Consider the following 13,132-nt stretch of genomic DNA (forward strand, 5'->3'; position numbering starts at 1 on the left):
GGTCTTCAGCTGTTCCTGTGGGCCTGTGTCTTGAGTTCACCAGGCAGCTTTCTTGCAGCAGAAAAGTTGGTCTTACCTGTGGTCCCGGGGCTCAAGTTCGCTCGTGGGGTGCTGCCCACGGGCTCTCTGCAGCGGCAGCAACCAGGAAGACCTGTGCCGCCCCTTCCGGGAGCTTCAGTGCACCAGGGTTCCAGATGGTCTTTGGTTTTTTCCTCTGGCATCCGAGATGTGTGTGCAGAGAGCAGTCTCTTCTGGTTTCCCAGGCTTGTCTGCCTCTCTGAAGGTTCAGCTCTCCCTCCCACGGGATTTGGGTGCAGAGAACTCTTTATCCGGTCTGTTTCCTTCAGATTCTGGTGGTGTCTCAGGCAGGGGTCCTGCCGCTCCTGGGCCCTCCCCCACGGGAGCCCAGGGGCCTTATACAGTTTCCTCTTGGGCCAGGGATGTGGGCAGGGGTGAGCAGTGTTGGTGGTCTCTTCCGCTCTGCAGCCTCAGGAGTGCCCACCTGACCAGGCGGTTGGGTCTCTCTCTCACAGGGTCTGGGGGCAGAGAGCTGCTGTGGGTCGGGATCCGAGGGTGTGGGACTTCCGGTAAACACAGAACGTGCCCGGTCCTAGAGGAATTCTGCTTCCCTGTGCCCCAAGCTCACTAGGCAGCTTTCTTGCAGCAGAAAAGTTGGTCTTACCTGTGGTCCCGGGGCTCAAGTTCGCTCGTGGGGTGCTGCCCACGGGGCTCTCTGCAGCGGCAGCAACCAGGAAGACCCAGTTCATATTTTTGATACTTTTCTAAAAAAAAAAGCTGTTCATAGCTGTCACTTGATTCATTTTAAAGCAAAGCCAAACTCAATTCTAATTGAGGAAGAGCAGAGGTTTTATCGTTCTCAGAGACCTGTGGCTTTCTAATTGAAAATCACCTCTCTAATTCTTACCTACACTTATCAAGTTACGAAAGATGTATAGAAAATTCTTCATCAATATGCCCCTAAGGGAGCTATGACTTCTGACTGACTAGTAAAAGAAGGTGTAAAAAAATTATTTTAGTTTATTTGACGAGAATTTTCGTTTGTTTATTGTGAATAGCTTGTGCCTATGACAGTGCCAGGCATTCAGTAGATGGCAGGTGCTTCTTCAATGACTGAGATGTAAGGATTCAATCTGTTTTATACGTCTCTAAGAAAACACAGCCAGTGGCACATCTGTGAAAGCTGGAAAGCAAACCTAAAAACCATCATCAAGATAATCAATGAGAATAATAAATAATGGGAAGAGACCGGGAAGTTAGGAAGGGGCTTGAAGATGAGGTGGAACAATACCCAGTGTTGCTAGGAAACAGATAATATTTGCATTGATGATGGAAATGAATTATCCATAGGTTATGTTTTACTGTAAATTCTGACTTGATAGGGCTGTTTGGTAAACTTGAGAAGGGAGTTCAGTTCCTTCCTCTACACTTACAAATACATTTGTATTGGCAAGTAATCTCAGAGGAATGGTGTTGGATTGCCCCAAACTAACTTGTCTGATTGTTAGGTTTTTCTACCTTGTTACAATTTGGAGTCTTGAATGTCTACTAAGGGCACAGGTCATCATTTTTGAGAAGTCACAGAGCCTTTGAGAGGTGAAATTAAATGGGATTAACTTATTGAGATGAAACTAAATCACTGAGGTCATGCCCTTGGGGGATGTTCCTCTTCCTCTTCTTCGAATTCCTGGCAGTTAAGGAAGTAGCTTCACCTGCCTTTAACTCTCATGGTGAGGTATTGCCTTTCTACTCTCTAGAGGTAATGGCTTTAACTAACCATATACTGAGAGTTCTGATTGATTGATTGTTTTATTTTACTTCATTGTCTGAATCTGGTATTTTGTCATGGTGACAGAAAGCTGACTGATAGATATCTCTTCTGAGGTACTGAAAAAGACAATGAATAAATAGCTCGTAACTATAACCATCACCTGCCAGCTGGTCCCTGGAGGTAAACAGACTATGTGGAGACGACAGCTAAAAAACAAAGATGTTTCCAGTGTGCATCCTGGGGAAAGGCTGACAAAGGTGAATCAGGTCCAGGTTACAGAACAGCTTCCAAGTTTTCCATCCCACGGGAGCCACAAGATCTTGCTAAAGAGTTTGTGTGTTAATTTGCAATTCAATAGTGATGTCTCAGCTGTGTCTCAGAGACCTACCTGTTGGTGAGATTTTATGCTGGTAGAATTCTATTTTCCCTCTCCATCTCAAAACATCTATAGTATAGATGGACATTCTATGTAAACATTATTTTGAGAATCAAATTTGACTAAGGCTACTGTTTACCATATACTATGCTGTTTAGGCTAAAGCCATTTGTTTGTTTGTTTGTTTGTTTGTTTGTTTACACTCCCCTCCTGGTCACCCCTCACAGAGTCCCTCCTCCCATTCCCCTTCCTCTTCTCCTCTGAGAAGGTAGGGTCCCCCTAGGTATCCTTTCACTGTAGTGCATCACCTCTCTGCCAGGTTAGGTGCATCCTCTCCCATTGAGGCCAGACAAGGTATCCATGGAGATTGACCTGCACATTTGCTACATATGTGCTGGGGCCTTTTTATAATTTAAGTTTTGAAAAAAATTCATATATTTGTACAGTATTTACATCATTTCCATTTTATCTCTCCCTTCTGTCTCCTCTGCTGCCTGTCCTGTCCCCCACTTCCTCCTATATAAGTCATGTGTCTGTGTGTGTGTGTGGTGTATGTATGTGTGTGTTTTTGTGTGTGTGTCTGTGTATGTGTTTGTGTGTGTGTGTGTGGTATATGCATGTGTGTGTGTTTTTGTGTATGTCTGTGTGTGTGTGTATGTATGTGTGTCTGTGTCTGTGTGTCTGTGTGTGTGTGTCTGTGTGTGTGGTGTATATCTGTGTGTGTGTATGTCTCTGTGTGTGTGTCTGTGTGTGTGTGTCTGTGTGTTTTTGTGTGTGTGTCTGTGTGTCTGTGTATATATAAGTGTGTGTGTGTATGTGTGTGTGTTTGTGTGTGTCTGTGTGTGTGTCTGTGTATGTGTGTGTGGTGTGGTGTATTTATGTGTGTGTGTTTTTGTGTGTGTGTGTGTGGTGTGGTGTATTTATGTGTGTGTGTTTTTGTGTGTGTGTCTGTGTGTGTATGTATGTGTGTGTGTATGTGTGTGTGTGTGGTGTGGTATATGTATGTGTGTGTTTGTGTGTGTTTGTGTGTGTGTCTGTATGTGTGTGTATGTGTGTGTGTTTGTGTGTGTCTGTGTGTGTCTGTGTGTGTGTTTGTGTGTGTGGTGTGGTATATGTATGTGTGTGTGTTTTTGTGTCTGTGTGTCTGTGTGTGTCTGTGTGTGTGTCTGTGCGTGTGTCTGTGCGTGTGTGTGTGTGTGTGTGTGTGTGTGTGTATACACTTAGCACTGCTGAGTCTCACATGTGTTTGTGACTGATCACTTAGGATTGGATAACCTATCAAGGATCTTAGCTCTTCTTTAACTCTCTTTTTCTGGAAATTCCATCCATGACACCTTTAAAAGATATAGTGTATCCAAGCACACATTGTTCTTACTGGTGATGTTCAAGTCCACGGCAACACCATATTATATCTGAGTTGCTGCTGTGGTTCTCCTGACAGTATGCTGCTTGGCACTCATCTTATGCTTCCTGGTCCATCGGATTCTTGGGAAGGTGATCCTTGTATAGGATTATTACTTCCCAGAGATCAAGACTTCATAATGGCTTCCCCTCTTTTTTTTTTAACTGAGAATTACATGAAATATTTACTAGGGCTTGCTGAGCTACAGATGACAATTTGTTTTATACATTTTTATGACCTCATAATCTTCTTTTCCCCATATATGCTCTATACATTGTCCTCATCGAACTCCTGTTTTTGGCAAATACATTACTGCTCCAACTTTAAGTCTCTTAGACTCATTGTTCTTTTTTGTTGGTTGAAGAATGAACTTTAGATACCTACAGAGCTCTATTCTTCACATTGTTCATTCAAAATGCATTTCCAGTGCAGTGTAATCCAATCACCTTTCTTACACTCTGAGAAGTCTCCTCTCTTCCCTAGTATTTTACAGTGCAGTTTAAACTTGGATATTTTCCACTATGTCGTTCTTTCCTATAAAAGCCATGAGGGAAGAGTTGCTGGATGTATTAATGTTGCATCTGTTGTACCTAAAATAGTGTCTGGAACACAGCAGATGTTTGCTGTGTATGAGCTTGATGAGTGAGACAATTTAACTCATTTGACGTGTTCTCTTCTCAATATGCATTTTTACTGTTTAAAAATTAGAATGCAGTTATATTACTTTTCCTGCTGCATCCTACATAGCTTGGTCTTGAGAATATGACTGGATCCACAGGGGAATGAAGAAAGGACAGGACACACAATCATAAGTATAGAAAAGCTGGGCTCTTTCTCAGCCATGATGGATACAAACCATCAACAATAGCAACTTGGAAGCTGTGTCCATTTATTTCAGGCATCTGAATTGGGAAGGAAGGTTTATTGTACACAGCTGAGCAAGGAGGCAGAGCCACAACCTCAGGCTTCCTTCCCAGAGAAGGAAGATGCAGTTGATCCCTTTGCACACACTGTCGACATTCATTTGAAGACACTCAGACACCATAAGAGGTAAGATTCTGCCTCTTCATCTCACCCAGGGAAGGCGTTACCATTTGCATCAGTCTGAGGCATTGAAGTAGGTAACAAGGCTGTGCTCAGGTCAGTAAGTAGCGTGTGTTCACTCATGATCTCATTTGTTCCCCACACATTCACTCAACACTTCCTCTGACTCCCCCCAATCCTGACCCTCACATCACCCTTCCTCTGCTCCCCTCAGGTTTTCATGTCTCCTGGCCAACTCCTCTTCAAATCATTGTCTTATATTCCATAATTATTATTCTCTCTCTCTCTCTCTCTCTCTCTCTCTCTCTCTCCCACACACACACACACACACACACACACACACACACACACACACACCCCTCTACTCACAGCAACCTGAGTCCGTTTAGTATGACTTGAACGTATAATTTCAAGATTGAGGGCTTGTTATTGAATAATTAGATGGTTCATCCCCAGGGAAGAATAATTCTCCCTCTCTTACCATCATTAACTGCCTCTTTCTCTGTCTGTGAGATTTTTCTCATCCACACTAGTATGTCAGTTGCTCTTGATATTGTTTAGATTTTGTTTGGGCCGTTATACTAATAGATATTTCATAGGTGTGGATCCCCTGTCATGCCTAGAAGACATAATACGGCAGTGTACTTCCTGGTTCTTTGTTCTTACAATCTTTACTCCATCTCTTCTGTGGTGTTCCCTGAACATCAGATGTAGGAGTTGTGCTGTAGATGGATCAGCTGGGGTTTGGCAATATAAAGTCCATTGATGTCTGCATCTTGGCCAGCTGAGGCTTTCTAGAGTAGTCTCTGTCTTCTGTATAAGGAAGCTTCTTTGATCCAGGGTAAGAGCTACACTTATCTTTTGGGTATAAGGATAAGTATTTAGAACGAAATTCAACATTACATTAGTCTACAAAGATCTTAGGTGTTCCCCTAAGATCCATGACCTCAGTACCCATGGGTAATCAGAGAGTTAGATAATACTAGGCATGTTTTTTCCTCCAGTTGAGCAAGTCTTAAGTCCAATAGACAGCTATTAGTTACTACCAATATATAAGTACAACTATTTCATCTTTAGGGATATCTTGCCATTCTGTTCGTTGTTGTAGTTCATAAGCATTGCAGTTGGGTAAGATTATCAACTGCTTTCCTCCCCTGGCAGCTTGTGTAGTTCCTTCTGGTACTCTGGAAGCTGGCGCCCCAGGAAAAAGATTTGGGTCAGTTCCAGCTAGATTCCTATGGGTCTTGGGTCCAAGGTACATGAGATCTTCAAGTAGAAGGACTGACTTTCAACTTTTAGGAGACAAACAAGGGTAACAGCAATCACTTAGGGAGTCTCTTGTACTCCCCTGACCAACAGCCCAAAAGGGAGTTCTTTTATGCCTGGTACTAAGTTTTTTGTTAGATACTGTATGGAACATTAAACATGTTCTATTTTCAATCATTTTTGAGGGAACATATGAGTCTTCTTGGGGTTAAAAAAAGTGATAATTCTAATTAGCTCAAATACTAATCCAGAAAATAAAATATTTTGAAGAGCTTGATGGATTTTGAAGAGTATGGGGGAAACTACCCAAATGTTCTTTATATTTATACAAAGTAATTTAAGCTACTAAATACATTTGCAAATGGAGCTTCTGGAAGAAGCGAGGTTGTCCTTTCTGGCTTTTCAGCATTGGAAAACTTGTTTCTGAATGTGCTGATGTGGTCCTGATGATTTCACAGCCCTCACAGATCCAATACTCAATCTATGTGCTTCTAAAGATTTAAAAACAATTTTCTGAAAAATTATGAAATTAATATGACCAAATTCTTGAAATATCTTATGTTTTCTTCTCCAGTGTAACTAAAATATAATAGGATAACAATCACCTTCACATGCAAAGCTATCCCATACTCTAATATTAAAGCAAGGTATTATATACCTTCTTTTCATACCCTTCAGTTTCCTCTGCTTTATTGTCTTCAAAACCAGGCATTTCTAGCTGATAGAAGCTTATTTTTATGCCAAAAGTGTACTTGACATTCCCTAAGTTCCCCATCATTTCATCAGTTCATGCCACCAAAGTCACTCACAACCTAAAGTGTCTCCTTGTTTGCTTGACAAAGCTGAGGGCATGTTTTGCAGTTTTTGTTTCTTATCTTTCAAATGTATAAGCTTAACACAATTTTTTAAATCTCATCGTGAAAATGCCAACATTACCGCAAGATAAGTGCTGCGTCATTTTATATGTTGCAGAGAACAACTAAGCCCTGCTCTGCCCTCTAGTCTGATTATTTATTGCAAAAAACCTATTCAATCCAGAAACTCTCAGTTGATCTAGTCTGTCTACTATGTCGTTGGTATTGTCAATTGTATTTGATTTCATCTGTGCAATTTTCTGCTTTCATGGTATGTTTTCAGTTTGATGCTTTTATATATAATGAATAAATTGTATATTTGTATAATACATAATGCATCAAAACATACATACATATGTTGAACTCGTTCAGACCATTATTTTACTGTTAGTTTTGAATTTTTCATTGGTAGGCTCTTGTTTCTTGACGTGCTTCTTTCAAATCGTTTTGAAATCTCCTTTCAACACTTTATAGATTTGTTTAACATCGCAGACTATTACTGTTGCACTTCTTTGGAAGCATCTCTTCAGTCTGTATATTGATATCTGTGAAGTCAGCCACGTATTTCAAATTTGTGGAGGACTTTCAATGTCAGGACATTTTCCTCAGTGTGATATGGGTATTTTCTGGGCCAGGTCCTTTGGCTTGGTTCTGGTGAGTCCTAGAATGTAGCACAATAGGATTTTCTTAAAAAAGGATATAATCAAATTTAGTGTGCTTAAAAGTGTCTTGATGAGATAGATACATAGTGGGGGTTTTGTGGAGGAGGCAATGGTGTGACTTTGCTGGAGGTGTGCACTAGTGCACAAGTGCTCAAGTTCTTGGAGTCATACATTGGATACAATGGGGCCACTGTTGGTGCAGTAGTAGGGTTAGGGACTGGCTCATCCTCAGTCTTCCCTGTAAAGGACAGACATGTCAGTTTCCTTGATCTTGAGGACATTCTTCTTATTGTGCTTAACTATTCATTCTTCGGACTCAAGATGTGCATGACTGGAGATTAGCACCAAGGCTTTACTCCTGGGTCAAGTTGAGGTTGAACTTTCTACCTCGTTTGTGTGTGAAGGAAGGCAACTCATAGTTGGAGGGACAGCTATTACTTGTCTCTAAGGAAGTTTATATTCCATTAGTGACCACATTCTCATCATGGTGCCATTCTGTGTAGTACTTTGGAGGACATAGAACATGATATGTTCTCTGGAGTATATTGTATAGCCCTTGGGCAACTTCCTAAATTGGCCAAAAGGTTTGTGAGAACTCTGAGAATTTCTGTAGGGATGTAGGAGAAGGGGGCCACTAAAGATGTTTCATTTTTTTCTGCCCTGCAGTAGTGAATTCATCTTGGCTCTGAGCTGATGGTGTGGCCAGATGGCAAGCCAAAGGGTTGCTTCAGAATGCTGTGTCTCTGTGTTGCTGGCTGTCTCTATGACATTCTGTGCCTCACAGAAGAACTATCCTTCAAACACTTTCCTGGAAAAAGTTATTCATTTGTTACTTTAGTTCTTGTAATTTACAGCACAAACACTTTGGTAAAACTTCAAGCCTCATGGGACAGAAATTATCACTTGAGTCCTATCAGAGTGAAAATAAGTAGTTGAAGATAGAAGAAGCTCGTTTTGAAATTAAATATGGCTGTGATAAAAGAAGGAATGAGGAGGAGGAGGAGGAGGAGGAGGAGGAGGAGGAGGAGGAGGAGGAGGAGAAGAAGAAGAAGAAGAAGAAGAAGAAGAAGAAGAAGAAGAAGAAGAAGAAGAAGAAGAAGAAGAAGAAGAAGAAGAAGAAGAAGAAGGAGGATTCCTTTTCATGGTGCATCTTATGATGTGATGTTCACCAATGATCCCACGGGATTGGGTAAAACTTGATCCTTATTCATGACTTTTGAAAGCATCAGGCTGTAGGAGTGAAATCAAGACAACATGGAGAGAGTGGGACTATGAATACAGATGAATGACAACCCTAGATAATACACAAAATAAGTAAGCAAGAAAATTTACTGTCATGGACTTTGGGAATAAGTTTAGTGTGGGTGAGAAGGAAAGCAGAGCTCATGGGAACATGAGACTTTTTCTCTGGGTGGTGCAGCTTCAACTATAAGAGTTGCTTTTATTGGAACCATATAAATAGGCATTGGTGACACAAGAAAAATAAAGGTGTGTGTTGTTTCCAGCTGCCTCAGCCTCAGCCATGTAGTAGCTTTATTGATATCTAATTGGAAGCACTTTCTTTCCTTTAATTGTCCTCCTCTTTCCTGGAAGGACAAGAATTTGCCTGGACATCCACCCAAGTGAGCTGCCAATCATTTCTTTGTGCCACACCCAATCTATCCCTGAGTGAGGCTCAAGGATTAGAGCTGGATTTGTGTTTTTCTTTCCATCCCACGCTGCAACCTCTATCCAGGCATATGGTGTCTGCTCTAGGATCTTCCATGTGACCTCCTTCCTGACATACCTGTCCATGCCTTGCCTAATCCCCATTCCTACTCATACCTGTGGGATTTATCCTATGTTCATGACCTGATTATACTTCTGACTGCCCAGTTCCTGCAGGGAAATGCCTACCTCTCCTTGGGATTATAAATATTTATGAGTTTACAGTAACCTATTCTACTGTGTCCTCCTTTTGTACTGTATTATTTGTAAAGGCTTCCTGTCTGCGTCCACTTCATAGTTCATATGTTAATTAGTGCAAAAGTCCAATTTTATCTACATTTTAAATTCTGACAGTAATTATTAGTAAAGGGTGCTTTCTTATATCTCATCTTTTAGTTTCTTCTTTTCAAATCCTCTTTCTTCTTTTGTCTTTCCATATATATATATATATATATATATATATATATATATATATATATATATATATAATGTGTGTGTGTGTTTTGTGTGTGTGTGTATCCCCCCCCTTACCTTAGGGTTTCCATTGTTGTAAAGACAAGGACCGAGGCAACTCTTTTTTTTTTCTTTTTTCTTTTTTTTTTTTTTTTTTCGGAGCTGGGGACCGAACCCAGGGCCTTGTGCTTCCTAGGCAAGCGCTCTACCACTGAGCTAAATCCCCAACCCCCGAGGCAACTCTTATAAAAGATAACCATTAACTGGGGCTGGCTTACTGGTTCTGACGTTCAGTCCATTATCATTGTGGCAGAAAACATGACAGCAAGCTGGCAGGCAGGCATGGCTCTGAAGGGCCTGGGAGTTCTACATCTTTTTTCTGAAGGCAAACAAGAAAAGACTGACTTCCAGAAAGCTAAGTGGAGGTCTCCAAGCCCATCCCTACAGTGACACACTTCCTCCAATAAGGCCATACCTCCTAGTAGTGTCGCTCCCAGGGTCAAACCTATTCAAATCACCATATTAGTAAACTTTCATTCCTCCAATTTTTAACAGTATAACCTAAGCTGGGCACGGCAGCACAGTTCTTTAATCCTAGAACTCTCAGGGCATTGTCAGGGATGAATTGTGGGTTGGAAGATCTGTGGGTTGAAGGCAGCCTTGTCTACGTAGCAAGCTCCAAGGCAGTCAGGCTATGTAGTGAGTGCCTGCCTCAATAAAAAATGAAAGAACACTCACAAAAAATAAATGTAGACTTCATAATAAAAATCCTTTGTCGGGGTTGGGGATTTAGCTCAGCGGTAGAGTGCTTGCCTAGCGAGCACAAGGCCCTGGGTTCGGTCCCCAGCTCCGAAAAAAGAAAAAAGAAAAAAAAAAGAAAAAAAATCCTTTGTCATATTGCTCCAGAGGTTAATTGCTTCTCATACAAACTTATTAAATTATGCTACAATAACTTGTTTTCATATCTTTCTCCTCTACTCAAGTACAAGTATCCTCAAGGCAGCATGCTTATTAAAACCTTAAGTTAAACACAATGTTTTGTGAGGCACTCTAATGTCATACGTAATAACTTAACAATTGCTTCTATATTAGTGAACATTTGCAATTCATATCTGTCAAATAAAATGATGTTTTCATAAAAATATACAAAAACCATAGCACTAAATGCTATTTGAGGACTTAAAAATTAAGTGAACAACAATTCTATGTTGGATAAAAGATGGTCCAAATGATGTGCTGTCCCTAGAAGTACTGCACCAGGAAACCTGGGACAAGTCAGTGGGACCAGTCACAGGGGCCCTGACTACTGAGTGCCACCAAGTACAACTCTCAAGCTGTGGGCTTTGGCTGGGAATACCAACAAAATACAAAGACCCCTGCTCATGTCTTAAACATGATGCTGTTACTTAAAAAAAAAAACTTTTAAAAATGTTTTCTATTTATTTTATTTATGCATGTGAGTGTTTTTGCTTATAAGAATATTTGTGTACCACTTGCATGCAGAACCTGTAGAGGCCAGAAAAGGGCATGTGGTACCTTGGAACTGGAGTTAGTTGTGAGTCCCCATGGTGGGTGCTGGAAATCAAATCCAGTCCTTCAGGAAGAGCAGCAAATGCTGTTAATCACCGAGCTTTCTCTCTCTAGTCTGTGTGGTTACTTTAAAAACAAGCCATTAAGAATTTCTTAAGATTGCTTTTTAAGTCTTGTTTTACAGTCTTTTGTTTTTAACAGGTTACAACTTATGGAACTATGCAAACTCATGCTTAAAATTTCCCTTGTTAAATAACGTAAAATATTATAAAGTATCAGTTTTTAAACTTAGTCTTCATATTTCACTAGCAAACTTTTTTCCCCCATCTTTATTAACTTGGGTATTTCTTATTTACATTTTGATTGTGATTCCCTTCCCCGGTTTCTGGGCCAACATCTCCCTAGCCCCTCCCCCTCCCCTTCTCTATGGGTGTTCCCCTCCCCATCCTCTCCCCAGTACCGCAGTCCCCCCAACAATCACATTCACTGGGGGTTCAGTCTCGGCAGGACCAAGGGCTTCCCCTTCCCTGGTGCTCTTACTAGGCTATTCATTGCACTAGCAAACTTTTAAGTTGCTAGCATGCCACACAAAAATCAGTGCAAAGAAATTAGCACATCAATAGGACTTACATGTGGACTGTGGTTTGGGCTTCGGGCAAGATGCACACTTCACAGTGTTCTCACTGGGACTCAAGTAACCCAGGGAGACTGAGCAGTACAAATCATTTGACTAACGAACATCGGAAACACAGACGAGCAACTCTTTGAATTGTTGTTGTGCTTTGTTCCGTTTTCACAGACCAGTTGAATTTTCAGAAACCGAATATCCACGAATCGAATATCAAAGAAGACAGCAACAGTTTTGGGACCCTATACGACTAGCTCTGTTCACATTGGCGATTGTCGCAATCATAGGAATCACAATTGGCATCGTCACTCATTTCGTGGTTGAAGGTTAGTATCCAGGTCACATTTCCATTGTATAAGTGCACTCTGTTGCATGGAATTTGATATTTTGATGATATTAAGTGGTAAATATATTTTAGTGATGCAAAAGTATAGTGTAATAAAAACAAAAAGTCGCAATATACATTTCTAAATAATTAAATTTTAAATTGTCACCACACTGGTAGGTACATTTAAATGAAACACAAAGAATATATATATATATATATGCACATACATATATATATGTATATATTCATAATAAGAACAAATAGTCTGCGTCTGAGACACCGCCGGAACCTGAAGGGACCGACCGGATAAGCAGTTGTCTGCACCCAAATCCCGTGGGAGGGAGAGCTAAACCTTCAGAGAGTCAGACACGCCTGGGAAACCAGAAGAGACTTCACTCTGCACACATCTCTGACGCCAGAGGAAAACACCAAACGCCATCTGGAACCCTGGTGCACAGAAGCTCCCGGAAAGGGTGGCGAAGATCTTCCTGGTTGCTGCGGCCACGGAGAGCTCATAAGCAACACCCCATGAGCAAACTTGAGCCTCGGGACCACAGGTAAGACCAACTTTTCTGCTGCAAGTGACCTGCCTGGTGAACTCAAGACACAGGCCCACAGGAACAGCTGAAGACCTGTAGAGAGGAAAAACTACACGCTGGAAAGCAGAACACTCTGTCCCCATAACTGGCTGAAAGGAAACAGGAAAACAGGTCTACAGCACTCCTGAAACACAGGCTTATAGGACAGTCTAGCCACTGTCAGAAATAGCAGAACAAAGTAACACTAGAGATAATCTGATGGCGAGAGGCAAGCGCAGGAACCCAAGCAACAGAAACCAAGACTACATGGCATCATCGGAGCCCAATTCTCCCACCAAAGCAAACATGGAATATCCAAACACACCAGAAAAGCAAGATCTAGTTTCAAAATCATATTTGATCATGATGCTGGAGGACTTCAAGAAAGACGTGAAGAACTCCCTTAGAGAACAAGTAGAAGCCTACAGAGAGGAATCGCAAAAATCCCTAAAAGAATTCCAGGAAAACATAAATAAACAAGTAGAAGCCCATAGAGAGGAGTCACAAAAAACCCT

General features: G+C 41.3%; 1 protein-coding gene across 2 annotated transcripts in view; it reads left to right on the forward strand.

Moving 5' to 3' along the window:
- Positions 1 to 13,132, forward strand: part of Tmprss11f (transmembrane serine protease 11F) — a 105,286-nt gene that overhangs the window by 58,122 nt on the left and 34,032 nt on the right. For both annotated transcript variants that reach the window (XM_087584042.1, NM_001446996.1), the window contains 1 exon segment: positions 11,883 to 12,037. In XM_087584042.1, the coding sequence (XP_087440168.1) occupies positions 11,883 to 12,037 (155 nt within the window).

This window comes from Rattus norvegicus, chromosome 14 (genome assembly GCF_021556685.1).
Source record: "Rattus norvegicus strain SHRSP/BbbUtx chromosome 14, alternate assembly SHRSP_T2T, whole genome shotgun sequence".
NCBI lineage: Eukaryota > Metazoa > Chordata > Mammalia > Rodentia > Muridae > Rattus > Rattus norvegicus.